Source organism: Meles meles, chromosome 11, assembly GCF_922984935.1.
Source record: "Meles meles chromosome 11, mMelMel3.1 paternal haplotype, whole genome shotgun sequence".
Lineage (NCBI taxonomy): Eukaryota > Metazoa > Chordata > Mammalia > Carnivora > Mustelidae > Meles > Meles meles.
This window is the reverse complement of record NC_060076.1, coordinates 62,872,985-62,897,713: the sequence shown is the minus strand read 5'-3', so window position 1 is coordinate 62,897,713 and position 24,729 is coordinate 62,872,985. Positions and strand designations below refer to the sequence as shown.

Here is a 24,729-nt window from a genome sequence, read left to right as displayed (position 1 = left end):
ATATCTTGAAAGAAGTTGCTGTGGCTGATATCGAAGAGGTTACTGCCTATGTTCTCCTCTAGGATTCTGATAGATTCCCGTCTGTTGCTAGAACTTCTAATACTATGTTGAACAAGAGTGGTGAGAGTGGGTATCCTTGTCGTGTTCCTGATCTCAGTGGGAAGGCTGCAAGCTTTTTCCCATTGAGGATGATATTTGCTGTGGGTCTTTCATAGATAGATTTTATGAAGTTCAGGAATGTTCCCTCGATCCCTATACTTTGAAGCGTTTTCATCAGGAATCGATGCTGGATTTTGTCAAATGCTTTTTCTGCATCAATTGAGAGGACCATGTGTTTCTTCTCTCTTCTCCTATTGATTTGTTCTATCACATTGATTGATTTGCGAATGTTGAACCAACCTTGCAACCCAGGGATGAATCCCACCTGGTCATGGTGGATAATCTTTTGAATGTGCTGCTGGATCCTGTTTGCTAGGATCTTGTTGAGAATCTTTGCATCCATATTCATCAGTGATATTGGTCTGAAATTCTCCTTTTTGGTAGGGTCTTTGCCTGGTTTGGGGATCAGGGTAATGCTGGCTTCATAAAAAGAGTCTGGAAGTTTTCCTTCTGCTTCAATTTTTTGGAACAGCTTCAGGAGAATTGGTGTTATTTCTTCTTTGAATTCCCCAGGGAATCCATCAGGTCCTGGGCTCTTGTTTTTTGGGAGGTTTTTGATCACTGCTTCAATCTCGTTACTAGATATCGGTCTATTCAGGTTGTCAATTTCTTCCTGGTTCAATTTTGGGAGTTTGTAGTTTTCCAGGAATGCATCCATTTCATCTAGGTTGCTTAGCTTATTAGCATATAACTGTTGGTAATAATTTCTGATGATTGTTTCTATTTCCTTGGTGTTCGTTGTGATCTCTCCCTTTTCATTCATAATTTTATTAACTTGGGCTTTCTCTCTTTTCTTTTGGATTAGTGTGGCCAATGGTTTATCGATCTTATTGATTCTTTCAAAAAACCAGCTTCTAGTTTCATTGATACGTTTTACTGTATCTCTCATTTTTACCTCATTGATCTCTGCTCTACTCTTGATTATTTCCCTTCTTGCATGTGGAGTTGGTTTGATTTGTTGTTGATTCTCCAGTTCTTTAAGGTGTAGAGACAGCTGGTGTATTCTGGATTTTTCAGTTTTTTTGAGGGAGGCTTGGATGGCTATGTATTTCCCCCTTAGAACCGCCTTTGCTGTATCCCATAGGTTTTGGGATATGTATCCCATAGGTTTTGGAGAATGTCTTCATTCTCATTGGTTTCCATGAATTGTTTAAGTTCATCTTTGATCTCCTGGTTGATCCAAGCATTCTTAAGCAAGGTGGTCTTTAGCTTCCAGGTGTTTGAGTTCCTTCTCAACTTTTCCTTGTGATTGAGTTCCAGTTTCAAAGCATTGTGATCGGAGAATATGCAGGGAATAATGTCAGTCTTTTGGTATCGGTTGAGTCCTGCTTTGTGACCCAGTATGTGGTCTATTCTGGAGAAAGTTCCATGTGCATTTGAGAAGAATGAGAATTCTGTTGTTTTAGGGTGGAATGTTCTGTATATGTCTATGAGGTCCATCTGGTCCAATGTTTCATTCAATGCTCTTATTTCTTTATTAATTTTCTGCTTCGATGATCTGTCTATTTCTGAGAGAGGCGTATTAAGATCTCCTACTATTATTGTATTCATATCAATATGACTCTTTATCTTGATTAATAGTTTTCTTATGTAATTGGGTGCTCCCATATTGGGGGCATAGATATTCACAATTGTTAGATCAACTTGGAGGAGAGTCCCTTTAAGAATTATGTAATGTCCTTCTGTATCTCTGACTGGAGTCTTTAGTTTAAAATCTAATTTATCTGATATGAGAATCGCTACCCCGGCCTTCTTTTGAGGCCCATTGGTATGAAAGATGCTTCTCCATCCCTTCACTTTTAGTCTGGGTGTATCCTTAGGTTCAAAATGGGTCTCTTGTAGACAACATATGGATGGGTCCTGTCGTTTTATCCAATCTGCAATCCTGTGTCGTTTTATGGGTACATTTAGGCCATTCACATTGAGAGTGATTATTGAGAGAGAGGTTTTTATTGACATCGTGTTACCTTTGAAGTCTTTCTGTCTGTAGATTGTTTCTATATTTCTGTTCAATGATATTCTTAGGATTTTTTCTCTTTTATAGGACCCCCTTAATATTTCCTGCAGTGTCGGCTTGGTGGTTGCATAGTCTTTTTTTTTTTTTTATTAATTAATTTATTTTTATTTGTTTATTTACAGCATAACAGTGTTCATTGTTTTGGCATCACACCCAGTGCTCCATGCAGTACGTGCCCTCCCTATTACCCACCACCTGGTTTCTCAACCTCCCACCCCACCCCACCCCCTCCCGCCGCCCCTTCATAACCCTCTGGTTGTTTTTCAGAGTCCATAGTCTCTCATGGTTCATCTCCCCTTCCAGTTTCCCTCAACTCCCTCTCCTCTCCATCTCCCCATGTCCTCCATGTTATTTGTTATGCTCCACAAATAAGTGAGACCATAGGTTGCATAGTCTTTTAAGCCTTGCTGGTCTTGGAAACTCTTTATCTCTCCATCCATTTTGAATGTCAGTTTGCTGGATAGGGTATTCTTGCCTGCATGTTCTTCTCATTTAGTACTCTGAATATATTTTGCCAGCCCTTCCTGGCTTGCCAGGTCTCTGTGGACAGGTCTGATGTTATTCTAATGGGCTTTCCTCTGTATGTAAGGAGCTTCTTTGTCCTAGCTCCTTTCAAGAGGGTCTGTCTTGAAATATAATTCCTCATTTTAACTATAAGGTGTCACGAGGACTTTCGAGAATCTAAAATCTTGGGGGGAAATCTCTCTGCCTCTAGTACATGAACGTTTCCATTTGTGAGATTGGGAAAATTTTCATAGACAACTTCTTCCACTATATCTTCTAGGCTTCTTTCTTTTTCCTCCCCTTCAGGGATTCCAATAATTCTGACGTTGGAACGTTTCATGGCATCGTTTATTTCCCTGATTCTGTTTTCGTGGCTTCTGAGCTGTTTGTTCCAGGCTTCCTCCTGATCCTTTCTCTCTATCTGTTTGTCCTCCAGATCACTAATTCTATCTTCTGTCTCAGTTACCCTAGCTTTTAGAGAATTTAGATTAAATTGGAACTCATTGAGAGCATTTTGAACATCATCCCTGGTGGCTTTCAGTTCTGCCCTAACATTGTGAACATCATCCCTGGTGGCTCTCAGTTCTGCCCTAATCAATTCTGTTTGGTCCTCCATGGCTTTCTCCAACCTAGCTATTGCCTGGATAATTGTTAGTCTGAATTCCTTTTCTGACATATTGTCTATGTCGATAGCCATTAGCTCTGTTGCAGAAGGTCCATCCTCTGTATTTTTCTTCTGTTGGGTATTCCTCCTCCTAGTCATTTTGGAAAGAGATGACTGAACAGATGCAGCTGGACTTACCGATTGTGGTGCAGTGAAGGTGCACCCTGGAACGCTTCTGTGCCATCAGGGTTCCCCACCCAAGTGAGAGAAAAAAGAAAAGAAAAAGAAATAGAGAAGAAGAAAGAAAAAAAAGGGAAAAGAAAAAAGGAAAAAAAAGAGAGAGAGAGAGAGAGAGAGATAGGAAAAAAAGGGAAGATAAAAGAGAAGGCTCAGCCCAAATGGGCCCCAAGGTAAGATTTGTGAAGTATACAAACAAAAACAGACAAACAAAAAGACTGATAAAAGTATATGAGAAGAGAAAAATATATATATATATATAAGCAAAAAAAAAGGGAAGAACCTTTTTTGGGGGTCTTTTCTGAACAAAAAAGAACCCCAAGTATAAGATTTGTATATTATCAGGACAAACACAAATTCACAGAAACAATGACAGAGGGAAAAATTGGGAGAGTGGTTAGAAATTCTCAGTGTGGGTGAGAAAGGTTATTTTGATTCTTCCTGAATGTATCTTGATGTTTTTGTTAAGAGACTCAACTTTCCTACGTTACAGGGGGATTAGAGACTGGTTTGCCTATAGGGGTAGCATTGATTGGGGAAAGGGGATTACCTTGAAGTTTAACTCTATATGTATAGTAGAAAATAAAAATTAAAAAAGAATAAACTAGACTAAACTAAGTTAAAATTAAAAAAGAATTAAAAAAATAGAAAAGCAAAAGAAAAACACAGGTGTATGTATCAAAAAGTTCAGGTTAGAAGGTTATTAAAGAATTTGATGTACTGGACATCTCAGTGTGATGGTAAATAGGTTAAAAAATTATCTGTATGTATAAAAAAAGAGTCAGAATATTGGTAAAGAGTTAAAAATAAAAGTTGTATTTATGAAGTATTGGTGGTTGTTCTCTTGTAGTGTTTTTTTTTTTTTTTTTTTTTCTTCCTTCCTGGTTGGTTTTCTGGGGGAGGGGCCTGCCACGTGGGTTTTCAGACAATGATGTTCCCTGAGTTAGGTCCTCCGGCTCTCCTCAAGGGGGTGGGCTCTGAGGAAACTTGTTTTTTTCAGGCTTTTGTTCTCCGGGGGTTTTTATGTTCTTTCATCTGTTTTCTCTCGCCTTGACAGCTTTTGATGGTTTTTGGAGTTTTGAGGAGAGCAAACTGCACCCAGACCTCCCTCTCAGAGAGAAGCCTCAGAATGTTCTGCAAGAGCTACTGGCAGAGTCAGTTCTGAGTCACTGTCCCTGGGGATGCAGGAGCTCCTCATTGTACCCAAAACCAGGGCAGCAGTGGCTGTCTAGGCAGCTCCAGACCGCCAGAGAGGTTCCGAGCAGAGATCGCACACTGAGATTTTCCCGCTGTCCTGGGCTGGGAATGTCTGGTTTTTCCGGATGCCAGAGCTCCAGGCTAGCGCCTATGAGCACCTCTCCCAAGGGAGGGTGTGGGACATGCGCGTTTCAGGATTGCCGTCTGGCCAGGTTCCCAGTCCCTCACGGGAGCCAGACCCCACTGGTTCTCGGGCGCGCTGGCGTTCAGCTGCACTGGCGGCTCAGGGACGGAGACCTGATTTCTCTGCCACACTGTCTCTGGCTCAGCACCAGGGGAGGCTGTCCTGGGTCTGGGGACTTAGATCCCTGACCCTAACTGCCCAGGTTCCCACTATCCCCCCCCCCCCCCCCCCGCGATCCTTTGCTCTTTGTTTTTTGAGTGCTTTCAACCAGACTCCAAGTTAATGCTGGTCCCCAGACGCAGGGCACTCTCGTATTGGGGTATTACTTTCCAGTCAGTCACCTCTGGTGGCTCCCTCCCCCTTTTGTTTATCTTCCGATATCAGTCCGATGCTCCCAGTCGGCTTTACCTGCCACTGGAGTCTTCTGCTCCTGTAGAGATCCAGACATGTATAATTCTGATTCTCAGGCTGATTTCATGGGTGATCGGAGTTCTTTGGTAGGTAATCAGCTCACTTTAGGGTACAGGTTGAAACGGTGCCTCCTCCTATTTCCCTGCCATCTTCAAGTGTGCCCGCCTAAGTTAATTCTTAAACTAACGAAGTTTTGCCTACTGAATTCTTTGCTTTATCTAGTTTATTCTAAATGATAGCTATTATTATACTCAGGGCTAGTTTTATATTTCTGTATAGTAGCATCTGAGGGGTCCTGTAAGTCCTATCTATCTATAAATATTTCCCCTTCAAGTACCCAAAGTTTTATGACTTTATGTTTTTATGGTTATTTGGGATTAGGGTACCTACAAACACATGTACTTAAAAAAATTTATTTTAAGCCTCTAATTAAAAAAAAGAAATAGTTATTATTCACAAGGGATGAGTTATGCTTTTGAGGGGGGCAGATAATTTAAAAAATAATGGCATGGTTTTTTCATAGTTGAAGGACTAGGGGAAATGAGATCTCCTTTACCTGTCACAGGTAAGAATATATAAAAGCTTCCAAGACAGTCTCTTTGTGGGATAGAATTAATTTGGTACAGCATGTGGGTCTGTACTGGTTATATTTTGTATGTTACAAACCAATATTTCTTATTTGATGACTTAGAAAAGAGCTTTACAAAACCCTGTTTTTTAAAAATTTTATTTTATTTTTTCAATGTTCCAAGCTTCATTGTTTATGCACCACACCCAGTGCTCCATGCAATACGTGCCCTCCTTAATACCCACCACCAGGCCCTCCCAATAGTCCACCCCTCTCCCCTCCAAACCCTCAGTTGGTTTCTCAGAGTCCACAGTCTCTCATGGTTTGTCTTTCCCTCTGATTTCCCCCAACTCACTTCTCCTCTCCTTCACTCAGTGACCTCTGTGTTATTCCTTACGCTCCACAAGTAAGTGAAACCATATGATAATTGACTCTCTCTGCTTGACTTATTTCACTCAGCATAATCTTCTCCGGTCCTGTCCATGTTGATACAAAAGTTGGATATTCATCCTTTCTGATGGAGGCATAATACTCCATTGTATATATGGACCATACATACATTTGTCTGTTGAAGGGCATCTTGGTTCTTCCCACAGTTTGGCAACTGTGGCCATTGCTGCTATGAGCATTGGGGTACAGGTGGCCCCTCTGTTCACTGCATCTGTATCTTTGGGGTAAATACCCAGTAGTGCAATTGCAGGGTCATAGGCTTGCTCTATTGTTAATTTTTTGAGGAATCTCCATACTGTTTTCCAAAGTGGCTGCACCAGCTTGCATTCCCACCAGCAGTGTAAGAGGGTTCCCCTCTCTCCACATCCTCTCCAACACTTGTTTTTTACTGCCTTGTTAATTTTGGCCATTCTAACTGGTGTCAGGTGGTATCTCAACGTGGTTTTGATTTGAATCTCCCTGATGGCTAATGATGATGAACATTTTTTCATGTATCTGTTAGCCATTTGTATGTCTTCTTTGGAGAAGTGTCTGTTCGTGTCTTATGTCCATTTTTTGACTTGATTATTTGTTTTTTGGGTGTTGAGTTTGAGAAGTTCTCTATAGATCTTGGATATCTGCCAGCTTTCCCCATTGAGAAAGATATTCGCTGTGGGTTTTTCATAGATAGATTTTATGAAGTTGAAGAATGTTCCCTCTATCCCTATACTTTGAAGCATTTTAATCAGGAATGGATGCTGTATCTTGTCAAATGTTTTTTCTGCATCAATTCAAACGACCATGCGGTTCTTGTCTCTTCTCTTATTGATTTGTTCTATCATATTGACTGATCTGTGAATATTGAACCACCCTTGTGTCCCAGGGATAAATCCCACCTGGTCATGGTGGATAATCTTTTTAAAGTACTGTTGGATCCTATCAGCTAGGATCTTGTTGAGAATCTTGGTATCCATATTCATCAGGGATATTGGTCTGAAATTCTCCTTTTTGATGGGGTCTTTGCCTAGTTTGGGGATTAGTGTAATGCTGGCCTCATAGAAAGAGTCTGGAACCTTTCCTTCTGTTATCTATTCTTGAAATAGCTTCAGGAGAATAGGTATTATTTCTTCTCTGAATGTTTGGTAGAATTCCCCAGGGAATGCATCAGGTCCTGGGCTCTTGTTTTTTGGGAGGTTTTTGATCACTGCTTCAATCTCATTACTAGATATTGGTCTATTCAGGTTGTCAATTTCTTCCTGTTTCAGTCTTGGAAGTTAATAGGTTTCCAGGAATCCATCCATTTCATCTAGGTTGCTGAACTCATTGGCATATAGCTATTGATAATAATTTCTGATAACTGTTTCTATTCCCTTGGTGTTAGTTGTGATCTCTCCCCTTTCATTCATAATTTTATTAATTTGGGTCCTCTCTCTCCTCTTTTGGATTAGTTTGGCCAGCAGTTTATCGATCTTACTGATTCTTTCAAAGAACCAGCTTCTAGTTTTGTTGATATGTTCTACTGTATCTGTGGTTTCTATCTCATTGATCTTTGTTCTAATCTTGATTATTTCCCTTCTTGTTTGTGGGGTTGGCTTAATTTTTTGTTGGTTTTCCAGTTATTTAAGGTGTAAAGAGAGCTGGTATATTCTGAATTTTTCAGTTTTTTGAGTGAGACTTGGATGGCTGTGTATTTCCCCCTTTGCCTTATCCCATAGGTTCTGGAGTAATGTGTCTTCATTGTCATTGGTTTCCATGAATTGTTTAAGTTCTTCTTTGATTTTTGGTTGTTCCAAACATTCTTTTTTTTCTTTTTCATTTCTTCTTTTTTTATTTATTTTTATTAACATGTAATGTATTATTTGCCCCAGGGATACAGGTCTGTGAATCGTCAGGCTTACACAGTTCACAGCATTTACCATATCATCATCTAAACATTCTTTTTTTTTTTTTATAATTTTTTTTTTTAGATTTTATTTATTTATTTGACAGAGAGAGATCACAAGTAGACAGAGAGGCAGGCAGAGAGAGAGAGAGGGAAGCAGGCTCGCTGCCGAGCAGAGAGCCCGATGCAGGACTCGATCCCAGGACCCTGAGATCATGACCTGAGCCGAAGGCAGCGGCTTAACCCACTGAGCCACCCAGGTGCCCACATCATCTAAACATTCTTAAGCAGGGTGGTCTTTAGCTTCCAAGTGTTTGAATTCCTTCCAAACTTTCTCTTGTGGTTGATTTCCAGTTTCAAAGCATTGTGATTTCAGAATATGCAGGGAATAATCTCAATCTTTTGGTATCAGTTGAGCCCTGATATGTGATCCAGTATGTGCTCCATTCTGGAGAAAGTTCCATGTGTGCTTGAGAAGAATGAGTATTCTGTTGTTTTAGAGTGGAACATTCTGTATATATCTATGAGGTCCATCTGGTCTAAGTGTCATTCAAAGCTCTTGTTTCTTTCTTTTTTAAATATTTTATTTATTTATTTGACACACACACAGAGAAATCACAAGTAGGCAGAGAGGCAGGTAGAGAGAGAGGGGGAAGCAGGCTCTCCAGTGAGCAGAGAGCCTGATGCAGGACTTGATCCCAGGACCCCGAGATCATGACCTGAGCCGAACGCTGGGGCTTAACCCACTGAGGCACCCAGGCACCCCAAAGCTCTCGTTTCTTGATTGCTTTTCTGCTTGGATGATCTGTCTGTTACTGAGAGTGGCGTGTTAAGATTCCCTACTATTAATGTATTCATATCACTATGTCTCTTTATCTTGATTAACAGTTGTCTTATGTAGTTGACTGCTCCCATATGGGGGGCATAAATATTTACAATTGTTAGATCTTCTTGGTGGATAGACCCTTTAAGAATGATGTAGTGTCCTTCTGGATCTCCGACTACAGTCTTTAGTTTAAAATCTAATTTGTCTGATATGAGAATCACTATCCCAGCTTTCTTTTGAGGCCCATTGGATGAAAGGTGCTTCTCCATCCCTTCACTTTCAGTCTGGGTGTATCTTTAGGTTCCCATTGTGTCTCTTGTAGACAGCATATGGATGGGTTCTGTCATTTTATCCAATCTGCAGCCCTCTGCCATTTTATGGGAGCATTTAGGCTGTTCACATTGAGAGTGATTATTGAAAGATAAGTTTTTATTGACATCATGTTGCCTGTGAAGTCCTTATTTGTATAGATTGTCTTTGTAAATTTCTGGTCTATGTCACTCTTGGGTTCTTTCTTCTTTTATAGAACCCCCCCTTAATATTTCTTTAGTACCAACTTGGTGGTCACATACTCTTTTAAACCTTGCCGGTCTTGGAAGCTCTTTATTTTAACATCCATTTTGAATGTCAGCCTTGCTGGATAAAGTATTCTTGGCTGCATGTTCTTCTCATTTAAAGCCCTGAATATGTCTTTCAAGCCCTTTCTGGCTTGCCAGGTTTCTGTTGACAGGTCTGATGTTATTCTGGTGGACCTTCCTCTATACATAAGGAATCTTTTCCTCCTAGCTGCCCTCAGAAGCTCCTGTCAAAATTATGATTCGTGAGATTCATAATTAAGTGCCTTGAGGCAGGGTGTTCTTGGTCGGTATTTTTTCTGCCTCTAGGACCCGAACGCTTGATCCATTTCTCAGACTGGGAAAATTTTCATCCAGTAGTTGTTCAACTATTATCTTCTAGTTCTGTCTTTTTCCAGCCCCTCAGGGATCCCAATAATTTTGACATTGGAATGTTTCATGACATCATTTATTTCCCTAGTTCTGTTTTCATGGCTTCTAAGCTATTTGTTCCATGCCTCCTCCTGATCCTTTTTCTCTATCATTTTGTCCTCTAGATCACTAATTCCATATTCTGCCTCAGTTATCCTAGCTGTTAGAGTATTTAGATTAGTTTGGGTCTCATTTATTACATTATTAACTTTTTCCCGGGCAGTTGTCACTTCTGCCCTTTGAGATTCTATGTTGTCACTAATGGTTTTCTCCAACCTAGCCATTGCCTGGATAACTGTTACCCTGTATTCCCTTTCCGACATACTATTTATGTAGATATTCAATAGTTCTGATGGAGAGGACACAGTCTCTGAATTTTTCCTCTGTTGGGTGTTCCTCCTCCTAGTCATTTTGGTGAGTGGTGGTTGAAGGGATGTAAGGGAATATATCAACCACGATCCAGGCAAGGTGCACCCTGGAACATTTCGGAGCAATTGGAATTCACCAACAAAAAGAAAGAAAAAAGAGAAAAAGAGAGAGAGAGAGAGAGAAGAGAAAACCCATCAGAATGAGCCCTAAAAGTAAGATTTATGAGGTATATAAACAAAACGGACAAACAAAAAGACCAACAAACGTAAATGACAAGGAAAAAAAGAAAAAACAGAACCCAGCCCAAATGAACCCCAAGGATAAGATTTCTATAATACTAGCAAAAACAAATACATAGAAACACTGACAGAAGAAGAAGATGGGAGGATAGTTATAAATCCTTGAGGTGGGTGAGGAAGGTTATTTTGATTCTTCTTGGGTGTATCTTGGTATCTTTGTTAAAGGAATCAACCTTACCAAGATAAAGGGAAATTAAAACTGATTTATGTATAGGGGTAGTATTGATTAGGGAAAGAGGATTACCTTGAAGCTTATATCTATATGTATATTAAAAAAATAGAAAAGAAAAACAGGTCTATGTAAGAAAAAAGTTCAAGTTAAAAGGTTATTATGGAATATGTTGTATTAAACCTCTAGTTGTAATGGTAAGTAAGTTTAAAAAAAACAAGGATTATGAAAACAAATTAAAAAAAATTGTACCTATGAAATATACAGGTTTTAGCGCAATACCGGGAGCTTAATATATTACTTTCCCCTCCTGTTAGGATTTTACTGTTTTATGGGGACCCTGTGGAGGTTGTCCGCTTGTTCTTTTGGCTTGCTTTCTGGAGGAGGGGCCTGCCGCGTTGTTTTTCAGTCAGTCTTGCTTGGGTTGAGTCATCCTGCCCCCGATCAAGTGACTGGGCTCTGTGGAAACCGGTTTTTCAGGCTTTTTGTACTCTAGAGAGTTTTGTTGTTTGATGGCTTTTTGAGGTTTAGTGGAAAGCATACTGCACCCAGACCTCTGCCTCAGAGGGGAGCCTCAGTCTGCTCCCCTTTGGGTGGTCCAGAACACAGATGCCCCCTCTGCAATGTCTGCTGAACGGCACAACCTCCCACAGGCGGTGAGTGCCCCCAGCCACCGTCTCAGTGGTCATAGGAGGTGCCTGCACTCCTGTGCCACTAAAACCTCCAGCAGTATTGGTCCAGGGAGCCTGCTTCCTGTGTCTGCCTTTGCTGGGACTGGTTGGGTGGGTTGCAGAAGGCTGCTGCTGCCTAGGGATCAGGACCAGAGATTAGCGGGTTCTCTCAAGTGCAGACTGGGACCAACTATATCCTCAGCCGGTCCTAGAGAAAGCTGGCTAGTGCACACACCAAGCTCCCTTAGGTTTGGGGGGAGTGCATTCACAGCCCTCTCACAGTTTGGGGAGTTCAGGGGAGTGCAGAAGAGTGCCGGCTGGCGCCCATACCAGACTCTCTCACACTACGAGGGTGGGAGTGCGTCCAGCCCAGCAGTGGTGCGCTCAGGGACCATGGAGGCTCTGCCACACTCTCTGGCACAGGTGGTCGCTGGCAGTGGTCATCCTGGGTCCATGGGCTTAGGCCCCTGACTGTCCGATTCTACCAGTTGCCCCTTAAACTCTTTTGCTCTTTTTGAGTACCTTCAACCAGACTCCAAGTTAATGCTGGTCCCAAACCACAGAGCGCTTTCGTATTGTGGTATGACTTTCCAGTGGGTGGTTCCTTCACCCTTCTGTTTATCCTCCGACATCAGTCTGAGCATTCCCACTCTGCTTTACCTCTCCACTGATATCTTCTGCCCCCATAGAGATCCGGAAGTGTGTAATCTTACATCTCAGGCTGATTTCATGGGTGTTCAGAGTGTTCTGGTAGATAATTAGCTCACTTTAGGGGACTGGTTGAAGCAGGGTCTCCTACTTCTCCACCATCTTGCCCCTCCTCCTCCAAAACCCAATTTTTTAATTGAAAAAACAAAACAAAACAAAAAACCCAAAACATTGGGTTTGAAAAGATAACCCCAGGGTCACTGGTAATATTGGAGATATTGGTGATTTTTATTCAGAAAATTATACTCTAGAACAGAAAGGCCTTTCCTTTAAGAGAACTCACCTACCTAAGAAGGGGTTTATGTAATTTCCCCCATTACATTGATCAGAGGTAAGGTTTTCACTGAAGAAAAATTGAGAGGAATGTTCTAGATAGCTACGTGCCCATTTGCCTACTGAGTTAGGCAGAGTTCAGCTTCAGAGAGTGCTCAGTGAGTTCCTCCTTTGCAACAGGAATTGTGCCATGTGTTTTTACAAAGAAGAAAGATGTGTTTTCTTTGTCTTCAAGGAGCTTTCATAAAGAACAGAAGAGCTTTTAATAAACCTCCATTTTCAAAACTGTAGTATGAATAGAACATACTATCTAGTTATTTATTTTAGGCATCTTTATAATTTTGAACTTGAGTAATCTAGATTGAAATGCTGTATTTTTTTCTGGTTGAGATGTAAAACTATGTAACACTTTAGCAATTGAAATAAGATATTGATGCATATTTGAGATGAATGTTTTCCATTTCTGGAGCCTTCTCTCCTTCTGTGGTGAAATGAAGTCCATGATTACTTTGGTGCAGCAGCTGTGATGGCACTCACAGGTCTGCTTCTTGTCTAGGCTGAATCAAAGAGTTGGCCTGCAGGTTGTATTTCATTTTTCTGTTTGGTAGGATGAAGTGCAGTTGTTTTGATGTTAGGTTTGATGGATTTGTTTGCCACTGCATTCATTAGCTTCACATCAAAAAACTGACAGGCTGTTAAATGAAACTTTGGCTTAGATTTTCAGCTTGACTGTTTGGAGACATTTGTGAAGATATTTTGTTTTCATGTTGCAGCAGCCTCAAGCACTGTGATTGTCTCAAAGGGAAGAAAAGTTATTTACTGTACTGATTTTCTTGAGTAAAAAAGAATCATTGTGTTGGGGACAGTGATACCTAGCCTACACCATCAGAAGTAGTATATTTATGACCACGTGTGCAGTATGAGAGACTTATCTATGGCACAATAAATCATGTAATCTTTTTGGAAGGAAAGGTAATAGTTGGTGGCTCTAAAATGATACCTCTTATTTTGCATTAATTTTATTTTAAGTGATAATCTATTAAGATGATATGCCAAAAAGCTGAAAAATTATACTGCAGAGCTGGGAATGTTCTTTCATGAACTTTAGGAGCGTTTCATAATATAAGTTAAAGCTTTCTGACATTTGAATCCTTAAATGTTTGAACAAGTTTAAAAAGATAGAATTTTGAAATTGATTTCCCTTTAATCAGGAGTGGATTTCAGTTATTAAATTGTCTTATATACAAGAGCTGTGGTAGAGCTTCATTCCATTTTATACTTTAATCCTTTTCTAGAATTGGATTTTGTTATTTTTAAATCAGGAAGCACCCTTCCAAAAAAATCTTTAATCTTGGGCAGTCTTTTTAAAAACAATCAGGAATCATTTTAGTGGTGAGTCCCTATGTTATATTTTAATATGCTTTAGATCACAGAATTTCTGTATTCTTTAAGCATATGAAGGAAAGGAAATGTAGACTAATAGTCCTGCATTTTAGTTTTGAATGTCTGATGTGGCCTATATAATACAAACTTTAGGAGCACAGAGATTTTATATTCTCATTTTCTCTTTTTACCTCTACTTTGTTTCTATTTCCTGGTCACTGGTGGTACAACATAGAGTATAAAAAACCATACAGAGAAACAAAATCTATGAAGTTATGTCCTTTGGAGCTTGTACTCTGACTGGGGAATTAGTAATTATATATGTGGAAGAGGTATTAAGAGAGAAAATATTCATATTATGTCCTCATTTTATTCTGGTAAAGTACTGAATTGTGGGATTCAGAAAATCCTAGATGTCAAGTTGTATAGTAGAAAGCCATTTGATTAGTAAATATTGTGTCTGCAGGAGAGATATCTGGACCTCAAACCCTCAGAGCTAGGGTGCCTGATTTTATTTATTGCTAATTTAAATTTGCCAAATTTTGGGATTTGTGTTACATGGTTTATGACCCTGATGTTTAGTTGCTAAACTGAAATCAATGTAATGTCTATTTTTGAGGCTTTAGTTTAAGTCAGGACCTTAAGAAAAAGCAAGTTGGCTGGCTCCTGGGTGGCTCAGTTGGTTAAGCATCTGCCTTCAGCTCAGGTTATGATACCAGATATCATGGAATCAAGTCCCTGCATCACGATCCCTGCAGGGAGTCTGCTTCTCACTCTGCCTCTGTCCCCAGCTTGTGCTGTGTCTCTTTCTCACTCTCACTCAGTTTCTCTCTCTCAAATAAGTAAAATCTTTGAAAAAAAGAAAAGTAAATTGGCTTTTTTGAATAACTTACATACTCTACTGAGAAAAAAAATACTTTCATATGGGTTCAATAGTAATGATTGGTGAGATTGATTGTTCATGATATGCTGGCCTTGTCCAGGGCACTTTATCCATTTTATTTCTTGCCATTTCTGTGATAGTGTCAGTTCATAGATAATCCGATGCCTTCTGCCCTCTATCACCCCCTTTTTCAAATGGAGGAGGGAAGAGAAGAGAAATGATGTGTAAAATGAGCATGGTGAGGCTGGGATCAGAGGCAGAAGGTTAACCCCCTAGTGTGCTATTTCCTTTTGGACTTATCTCCCTGATTACGGTGGATTAAATAGGTGCCAGTCTACTATGAGATTTGTGAAATTATTTTTAAGATTCTTGAGGATTTAGAATGATCCTGTCTACTGTGTAAGTTGTGAAGGGGAACTTGCACCCTAATTGGGGAGTTAGAATGAAATTGAGGGCACACCTACCTGTTTTTATGATTATTAAGAACCAGATTCTATTGGAGGACTTTTGAAACTTTGGGATTTTTTTCTTAACCATCTCTTTTACCTTTTCCATATTTATTCAGTGTTTATAATAGTAAATACATAGTAAAAAATTCTACAAAAGGCTCTGTCCCAGATAGGTGTTTGGCACTTGAGGGATTCAGAGGTTGGTGTCCCAGGGTTGGTATCTGCTCAGCATTGCCATGAGGTCCCCTGCTCTTCCTATTGTCTGTCCTACTGGCCTTAGTGGGAGAGTGTTCACAAGTGCTTACCCCAGGCATGTTCTCTCCAAGGACAGGAAGAAAGGAGATAGTACGAGAAGGTGGTTCACCCACCTTCCTCTGTTTGGGAGGAAAATCTTTCCTTAAATCCACCTGAAAACTTCCTTTTATATTCCGTGGCTAGCCATAACTGTAAAGAAGGCTGGGAAAGTAAATGGCATGTTTAGGCTCTATTTGTGCTGGGCTCTGTGCTGTGGTTAAAGAAGTAAAATAAGACAGATGTGATCTGTCTTTTGGAGCTAAGAGTCTCCAGAAGCTGTCCTCATCCCTGTGGGGCTTTAGAAGTACAGAGCCCTGGCCTCACCCAGACCAGTAAGATAATGATCTCTGGTAAGGGGTTATAAGTGTTTGAATTTTAAAAATCCCCATAGTTGAATCTGGTGGATGCTTTGAGTTGAAAACCACAGGTCTTTAGTGAATTAAATAGACCTTTGTTGTTTGGATTGAGGTCCTTCAACATCATATAATATTTTTTCTTTGCTAAAAGGTATTTTAGATTCTAAACCATCAATGTAGAATCGATTTGTAAGTTGGAGATGTGCAACAGCTTTCAAGTATATTATTAATAGCCCTTTTTCTGTAAGAATTAATAGGTATTTTGGGCACATGTAGAATTGGGTAAGAGAGTGTTGGAAAGGATCTTCTAGAAGAGGACGAGTGTTAAAGGTAAAAGAGTACTGTATATAGCGATTTCTAAGGTGAACTATGAGCTTTTTGTCTAATGTACTGGATTTGTAATTGTTTTGGGGATCCTTTTTAAAAAAATATTCCTTCTTAGTTTTTCTCCTATTTTTTTTCATTATGAAAAAATAGTATAAAATAAACTCTTAATCTCTTATAATAATATAATTATACAATAGTATATTTGGGTTATCAAAGCTGAATATAAATTATCAAAGAGATAGATACTCTATTTAAAATAATATGGAAACAACTTTTTCCTACTCCCTCCTCACATAATCTTTGTACCCCTTTAAGCTTATTTTTCTTCTTACTACAGTCTGACATACTGCTGATAATGTCCTAATTTGTTTGTCTCCCTTGCAGTAGGTTGAGAGATCTGTAAGAGTAGGGATTTAAAAAATCATTAGTATCGGGGCGCCTGGGTGGCTCAGTGGGTTAAAGCCTCTGCCTTCAGCTCGGGTCATGATCCCAGGGTCTTGGGATCAAGCCCCACATTGGGCTCTCTGCTCAGTGGGGAGACTGCTTCCCCCCACCCCCACCTGCCTCTCTGCCTACTTGTGATCTCTGTCTGTCAAATAAATGAATAAAATCTTAGGAAAAAAAATCATTAGTATCAATAATATTATTAGTATCATTTAGTGTTCTTTACCCAGCACATAATAGATGCACAAGAAATAGTTATTGAATGATTAAATGACTTCTTGCCCAAGGCCATTTAGTTAAAAACATCAGAACCAGGACTCAAACCTAGGAATCTTGCCTATATTTTAGTGCTTTCTTCTTACATAAAGAGTGTTCTCTTTTTTACATTTCAGCTAACATTCAACGACTGCTCTGTTACACAGAACAGAATAATTGCATATGTAATGTATAAATTTACCACATTTAAAAATCTTCCTCAAGAACTTATAGCTTTCCAGTCTGAATCTGAAATCCACTTTCACTACTTAACTCATCATATCAACTTGTATGGTAAAGCGTAAGATATCACGGCAGAAAAGGAAGTGGTTTGCAATGTTTGAGGACAATGCAAGAAAACAAAAAAATTGGGCCCTATGAATACAGTCAGTTCTCCCTCTATCACCAATAAGCTGATTTTTCTTTGGGAGTATCATTCTGCCTTGCTGAGACTGTCATGTTAAAATAGTGGTTCTGTTCCTAACTTCATTCAAAAGCTGTCAAAAGCTGTCGTTAGACATATGATCACACATGAGCTAGGAGGCAATCTATATCAGTACTTTAGTATGACCAATGAGTAAATGACCAGGGATAAAAGGAACACCATTTGTAGCTTCTGGGGCTGGATTTGAATATGGACACTACTGCTTCCCAGCAGTTGATCCTCTTGCTGGTCATTTGATTCACTTCATAACTATATGGTTTGGTTTCTGATTGTTTTCTCTTACATAGTGGCTATCTCAAAGGATCTACGTAGTCTTTTGATAAAATGTGGTAACTTAAAGAAAAAGCTACATAGAGGAATACTTGAGAAAAATTCTTCTAGTGAGATCCCAACCCTTGGCCCAGCTACATACTGATTTTTCTTTCTTAGTGGATGAGCTAAGCATGACTTTTTTTTTTTTTAAGATTTTATTTATTTGAGAGAAAGAGAGAAAGTGTGCTTGTGAGCATGAGTTGGGGCGGCGGTGCAAAAGGAAAGGGAGAGAGACAAGCAGACTTCCCACTGAACGAGGACCCATGGCTCAATCCCAGGACCCTGAAATCATGACCTGAGCCAAGACCGGACACTTAACCAGCTGAGCCTCTCAGGTATCCCCCTAAATTAGGGCTCCTTAAATAAGGCATACCAACCAAAGTCATTGTTCCCTTTTCTTTGAGATAACCTTCTCTGCTAATGAAACAAGAGCAACATGTGCAGATGCCTGATTTGAAGCTTTGGTATAGGAGTCTTTCTTACTTATCATTTGATAGGACCATTTTGAATCAAAAGAAAGTTTTAATGGGATTTCCCTGAGGTCAGTGGCTATAATTAAACCTTAATCGGTGGATCGATAATCTATCCTTCCTGTGCTCTGAGCAAGGTGATAGAACATACCTCTTTTTAGGACTGCTGGTTATAACTATAGCCTGGAAATTACCTAATAGGGCTGTTTCCCCAAAGAGCATTCTCTGCCAGAGCCAGGGACCATACTCAGGCCAAAAGCTCAAAGTAATAAAGGTATATTGCTGAACAAGATTTTGATATTTAAATATCAAAGGGAATAAAGAATAGGTGATGAAACCCATGATTACTCTCTATTACTGTTTTAATAGTTCTACACCTTTGTAATTAGAAGAATCAGAGTGTTAGCCAATTCAGAGAGCAAAGGTGTTCCCAGTTAGGCAGACCCTGAAAAAGTCTCATATAATATAGAAGCCTAGTACCTAGTTCTCTCCCTCATTTAGCCGTATCTGTTATTTTAAATTTACTATAATTTTTTCCCCTATAACTATGGCCGTTAATAGTTTTTGCCTCTTTCTAAAACAAGGAAGGCAAAACAAGAGTGTCTTCTGGACACTCTGGATTCTGTGGAGGGGTGATTTTCTACGATAGCTTAGAGCACCAATAAGTTCTCTGTGGCACTATCTACAAAATTTAGTGCTTACAGCTAATTCTTCTAGGCATTATATTTTGTCTTTTATTTGTATTGATCAGTTTGCATTTTTCCATGTGCTGTCTTTAACTGAGGACAATATCAATACTTGTATGCCTTGTTGCTTCTTGAGTGCAGTTTTTATGATGGTTTTATGTAGTTCTTATTATTTAATATTCTGATTTTTATTATACTTGAGTATGAGCAATGAATAAATGGTTAAGTAGGGGAAATTTCAACTCAGAGTTATAATGTCATTTAAAAATATGAAGAACTATGGGGCGCCTGGGTGGCTCAGTGGGTTAAAGCCTCTGCCTTCAGCTCAGGTTATGATCCCAGGGTCCTGGGATCGAGCCCTACATCGGGCTCTCTGCTCGGTGGGGAGCCTGCTTTCCTCTCTCTCTCTGCCTACCTCTCTGCTATTTGTGATCTCTGTCTGTCAAATAAATAAATAAAATCTTAAAAAAAATATGAAGAACTAAAAAATGTGAAGAAACAAAATCTTAATATTGGAGAATTGTCTGTTGTATAATCATACATATCACTTTTTTGGGGGGATGGAGATGAGGGTTGCATATGTACATGTATTTCATTATTATTGCTGTGTAAGGGTCTGTTCAGCCAGAGCAGCCCCACCCCGGTAGAACTGCCATTTTGTTGTAAAACTTAAATTGACTTGGCCCACTCCCCCAGGGGAACTTAAAAACACGTCCTGGAAACCAGTCCCAGGTAACAAAGTCTAAGTACAAGGGTGGGTCAGGCCAGGTGGAGGTATTCAATCAGTGGGGGTGCATACTGTCTCCTAGCTACCAAGGAGTATGGGCCCCCGCCCTTTGGGAGCCTTTTGGCGCCAATCCTATCCAAGGTGTAATAGGCTAAATCAAATGTCTAACTAGGGTAAATTGTAATTCCATTGGTCACCTAGCATGACTGCGCAGCTTTCTCTGTGTGTTACAATTTCATTGGCCGCCTGTATGTGGCCAGGCCCAACCACATGGACTTTGCTCTATAAAAGTTAGTTTGGAAAGAGGGAGGGGTCACCCTCTCTGAAAGAGGTGTGACCCTGGCCGGCGGGCCAGTTTGATTCCTGATACTTGGCTCAAAATAAAGCTTTGCTTGACCTTCGCTTTGTATCAGTCTCGCTCCTTTAATCACGGACCCATTATTGGGGTACCCAATTTTGGGGGACCTAACAGCTGTTATTTTATAACCTTTTAGGAAAAGGATAGAAAAACATTTTAAGGAAAAAAAAATTAACATGTGTTAACTTCCATTGTAATATCAGTTTTATAAAATTAATTTTATTAATTATATTAATAATATATTATATATAATATATTATATATAATTATAAATATATCATAAATAAATAATGAATAAATTATAATTATTATATATAATTAATAATATATAATATATAATTATTATATATAATTAATTATATATAATATATAATTATATTATTATTATTTTTTCCCCATTTTATTTATTTTTTCAGCGTAACAGTATTCATTCTTTTTGCACAACACCCAGTGCTCCATGCAAAACGTGCCCTCCCCATTACCCACCACCTGTTCCCCCAACCTCTCACCCCTGACCCTTCAAAACCCTCAGGTTGCCCCAACCTCCCACCCCTGACCCTTCAAAACCCTCAGGTTGTTTTTCAGAGTCCATAGTCTCTTATGGTTCGCCTCCCCTCCCCATTGTCCATAGCCCGCTCCCCCTCTCCCAATCCCACCTCCCCCCAGCAACCCCCAGTTTGTTTTGTGAGATTAAGAGTCATTTATGGTTTGTCTCCCTCCCAATCCCATCTTGTTTCATTTATTCTTCTCCTATCCCCCTACCCCCCCATGTTGCTTCTCCATGTCCTCATATCAGGGAGATCATATGATAGTTGTCTTTCTCCGATTGACTTATTTCACTAAGCATGATACGCTCTAGTTCCATCCACGTCGTCTCAAATGGCAAGATTTCATTTCTTTTGATGGCTGCATAGTATTCCATTGTGTATATATACCACCTCTTCTTTATCCATTCATCTGTTGATGGACATCTAGGTTCTTTCCATAGTCTGGCTATTGTAGACATTGCTGCTATAAACATTCGGGTACACGTGCCCCTTCGGATCACTATGTTTGTATCTTTAGGGTAAATACCCAGTAGTGCAATTGCTGGGTCATAGGGTAGTTCTATTTTCAACATTTTGAGGAACCTCCATGCTGTTTTCCAGAGTGGTTGCACCAGCTTGCATTCCCACCAACAGTGGAGGAGGGTTCCCCTTTCTCCACATCCTCTCCAGCATCTGTCATTTCCTGACTTGTTAATTTTAGCCATTCTGACTGGTGTGAGGTGATATCTCATTGTGGTTTTGATTTGTATTTCCCTGATGCCGAGTGACGTGGAGCACTTTTTCATGTGTCTGTTGGCCATCTGGATGTCTTCTTTGCAGAAATGTCTGTTCATGTCCTCTGCCCATTTCTTGATTGGACTGTTTGTTCTTTGGGTGTTGAGTTTGCTAAGTTCCTTATAGATTTTGGATACTAGCCCTTTATCTGATATGTCGTTTGCAAATATCTTCTCCCATTCTGTCAGTTGTCTTTTGGTTTTGTTAACTGTTTCCTTTGCTGTGCAAAAGCTTTTGATCTTGATGAAATCCCAATAGTTCATTTTTGCCCTTGCTTCCCTTGCCTTTGCCGTTGTTCCTAGGAAGATGTTGCTACGGCTGAGGTCGAAGAGGTTGCTGCCTGCGTTCTCCTCAAGGATTTTGATGGATTCCTTTCTCACATTGAGGTCCTTCATCCATTTGGAGTCTATTTTCGTGTGTGGTGTAAGGAAGTGGTCCAATTTCATTTTTCTGCATGTGGCTGTCCAATTTTCCCAGCACCATTTATTGAAGAGGCTGTCTTTTTTCCATTGGACATTCTTTCCTGCTTTGCTGAAGATTAGTTGACCATAGAGTTGAGGGTCGATTTCTGGGCTCTCTATTCTGTTCCACTGATCTATGTGTCTGTTTTTGTGCCAGTACCATGCTGTCTTGATGATGACGGCTTTGTAATAGAGCTTGAAGTCCGGAATTGTGATGCCACCAACTTTGGCTTTGTTCTTCAATATTCCTTTGGCTATTCGAGGTCTTTTCTGGTTCCATATAAATTTGAGGATTATTTGTTCCATTTCTTTGAAAAAAATGGATGGTATTTTGATAGGGATTGCATTAAATGTATAGATTGCTTTAGGTAGCATAGACATTTTCACAATATTTATTCTTCCAATCCAGGAGCATGGAACATTTTTCCATTTCTTTGTGTCTTCCTCAATTTCTTTCATGAGTACTTTATAATTTTCTGTGTATAGATTCTTAGTCTCTTTGGTTAGGTTTATTCCTAGGTATCTTATAGTTTTGGGTACAATTGTAAATGGGATTGACTCCTTAATTTCTCTTTCTTCAGTCTTGTTGTTGGTGTACAGAAATGCAACTGATTTCTGTGCATTGATTTTATATCCTGACACTTTACTGAATTCCTGGACAAGTTCTAGCAGTTTTGGAGTGGAGTCTTTTGGGTTTTCCACATATAGTATCATATCATCTGCAAAGAGTGATAGTTTGACTTCTTCTTTACCAATTTGGATGCCTTTAATTTCTTTTTGTTGTCTGATTGCTGAGGCTAGGACTTCTAGTACTATGTTAAATAGCAGTGGTGATAATGGACATCCCTGCCGTGTTCCTGACCTTAACAGAAAAGCTTTCAGTTTTTCTCCATTGAGAATGATATTTGCGGTGGGTTTTTCATAGATGGCTTTGATAATATTGAGGTATGTGCCCTCTATCCCTACACCTTGAAGAGTTTTGATCAGGAAGGGATGCTGTACTTTGTCAAATGCTCTTTCAGCATCTATTGAGAGTATCATATGGTTCTTGTTCTTTCTTTAATTAATGTGTTGTATCACATTGATTGATTTGCGGATGTTGAACCAACCCTGCAGCCCTGGAATAAATCCCACTTGATCGTGGTGAATAATCCTTTTAATGTACTGTTGAATCCTATTGGCTAGTATTTTGGCCAGAATTTTTGCGTCTGTGTTCATCAAGGATATTGGTCTGTAGTTCTCTTTTTTGGTGGGATCCTTGTCTGGTTTTGGGATCAAGGTGATGCTGGCCTCATAAAATGAGTTTGGAAGTTTTCCTTCCATTTCTATTTTTTGGAAGAGTTTCAGGAGAATAGGAATGAGTTCTTCTTTCAATGTTTGGTAGAATTCCCCTGGGAAGCCGTCTGGCCCTGGGCTTTTGTTTGTTTGGAGATTTTTGATGACTGTTTCAATCTCCTTACTGGTTATGGGCCTGTTCAGGTTTTCTATTTCTTCCTGGTTCAGTTGTGGTAGTTTATATGTCTCTAGGAATGCATCCATTTCTTCCAGATTGTCCAATTTGTTGGCGTAGAGTTGCTCATAGTATGTTCTTATAATTGTCTGTATTTCTTTGGTGTTAGTTGTGATCTCTCCTCTTTCATTCATGATTTTATTTATTTGGGTCCTTTCTCTTTTCTTTTTGATGAGTCTGGCCAGGGGTTTATCAATCTTATTGATTCTTTCAAAGAACCAGCTCCTAGTTTCATTGATTTTTTCCATTGTTTTTTTGGTTTCTATTTCGTTGATTTCTGCTCTGATCTTTATGATTTCTCTTCTCCTGCTGGGTTTAGGGTTTCTTTCTTGTTCTTTCTCCAGCTCCTTTACGCGTAGGGTTAGGTTGTGTACTTGAGACCTTTCTTGTTTCTTGAGAAAGGCTTGTACCGCTATATATTTTCCTCTCAGGACTGCCTTTGCTGTGTCCCACAGATTTTGAACTGTTGTGTTTTCATTATCATTTGTTTCCATGAATTTTTTCAATTCTTCTTTAATTTCCTGGTTAACCCATTCATTCTTTAGAAGGATGCTGTTTAGTCTCCATGTATTTGGGTTCTTTCCAGCTTTCCTCTTGTGATTGAGTTCTAGCTTCAGAGCATTGTGGTCTGAAAATATGCAGGGAATGATCCTAATCTTTTGATACCGGTTGAGACCTGATTTGTGACCCAGGATGTGATCTATTCTGGAGAATGTTCCATGTGCACTAGAGAAGAATGTGTATTCTGTTGCTTTGGGATGAAATGTTCTGAATATATCTGTGATGTCCATCTGGTCCAGTGTGTCATTTAAGGCCTTTATTTCCTTGTTGATCTTTTGCTTGGATGATCTGTCCATTTCAGTGAGGGGAGTGTTCAAGTCCCCTACTATTATTGTATTATTATTGATGTGTTTCTTTAATTTTGTTATTAATTGGTTTATATAGTTGGCTGCTCCCACGTTAGGGGCATAGATATTTAAAATTGTTAGATCTTCTTGTTGGACAGACCCTTTGAGTAGGATATAGTGTCCTTCCTCATCTCTTATTATAGTCTTTGGCTTAAAATCTAATTGATCTGATATAAGGATTGCCACCCCAGCTTTCTTCTGATGCCCATTAGCATGGTAAATTGTTTTCCACCCCCTCACTTTAAATCTGGAGGTGTCTTCACGTCTAAAATGATTTTCTTGTAGGCAACATACTGATGGGTTTTGTTTTTTTATCCATTCTGATACCCTGTGTCTTTTGATTGGGCCATTTAGCCCGTTAACATTCAGGGTAACTATTGAGAGATATGACTTTAGTGCCATTATTAGTCTGTAAGGTGACTGTTACTGTATATTGTCTCTGTACCTTTCTGATATACTACTTTTAGGCTCTCTCTTTGCTTGGAGGACCCCTTTCAATATTTCCTGTAGAGCTGGTTTGGTGTTTGCAAATTCTTTCAGTTTTTGTTTGTCCTGGAAGCTTTTGATCTCTCCTTCTATTTTCAATGATAGCCTAGCTGGATAGAGTATTCTTGGCTGCATGTTTTTCTCGTTGAGTGCTCTGAAT

The 24,729-nt window shown here is 39.5% G+C and overlaps 1 protein-coding gene across 8 annotated transcripts in view; it reads left to right on the top strand.

Moving 5' to 3' along the window:
• KDM4C (lysine demethylase 4C) overlaps window positions 1–24,729 on the top strand; it is a 510,176-nt gene that overhangs the window by 151,557 nt on the left and 333,890 nt on the right. The window contains exon 10 of one of the 8 annotated variants that reach the window (XM_046023273.1): window positions 17,794–18,148. The exons of the other annotated variants lie outside the window; for them this stretch is intronic. Within the exon in view, the coding sequence (XP_045879229.1) occupies window positions 17,794–17,808 (15 nt within the window). The 3' untranslated portion in view covers window positions 17,809–18,148. Of the gene's footprint in view, window positions 1–17,793; window positions 18,149–24,729 lie in introns of those variants that run through there. 8 annotated transcript variants of the gene reach the window in all.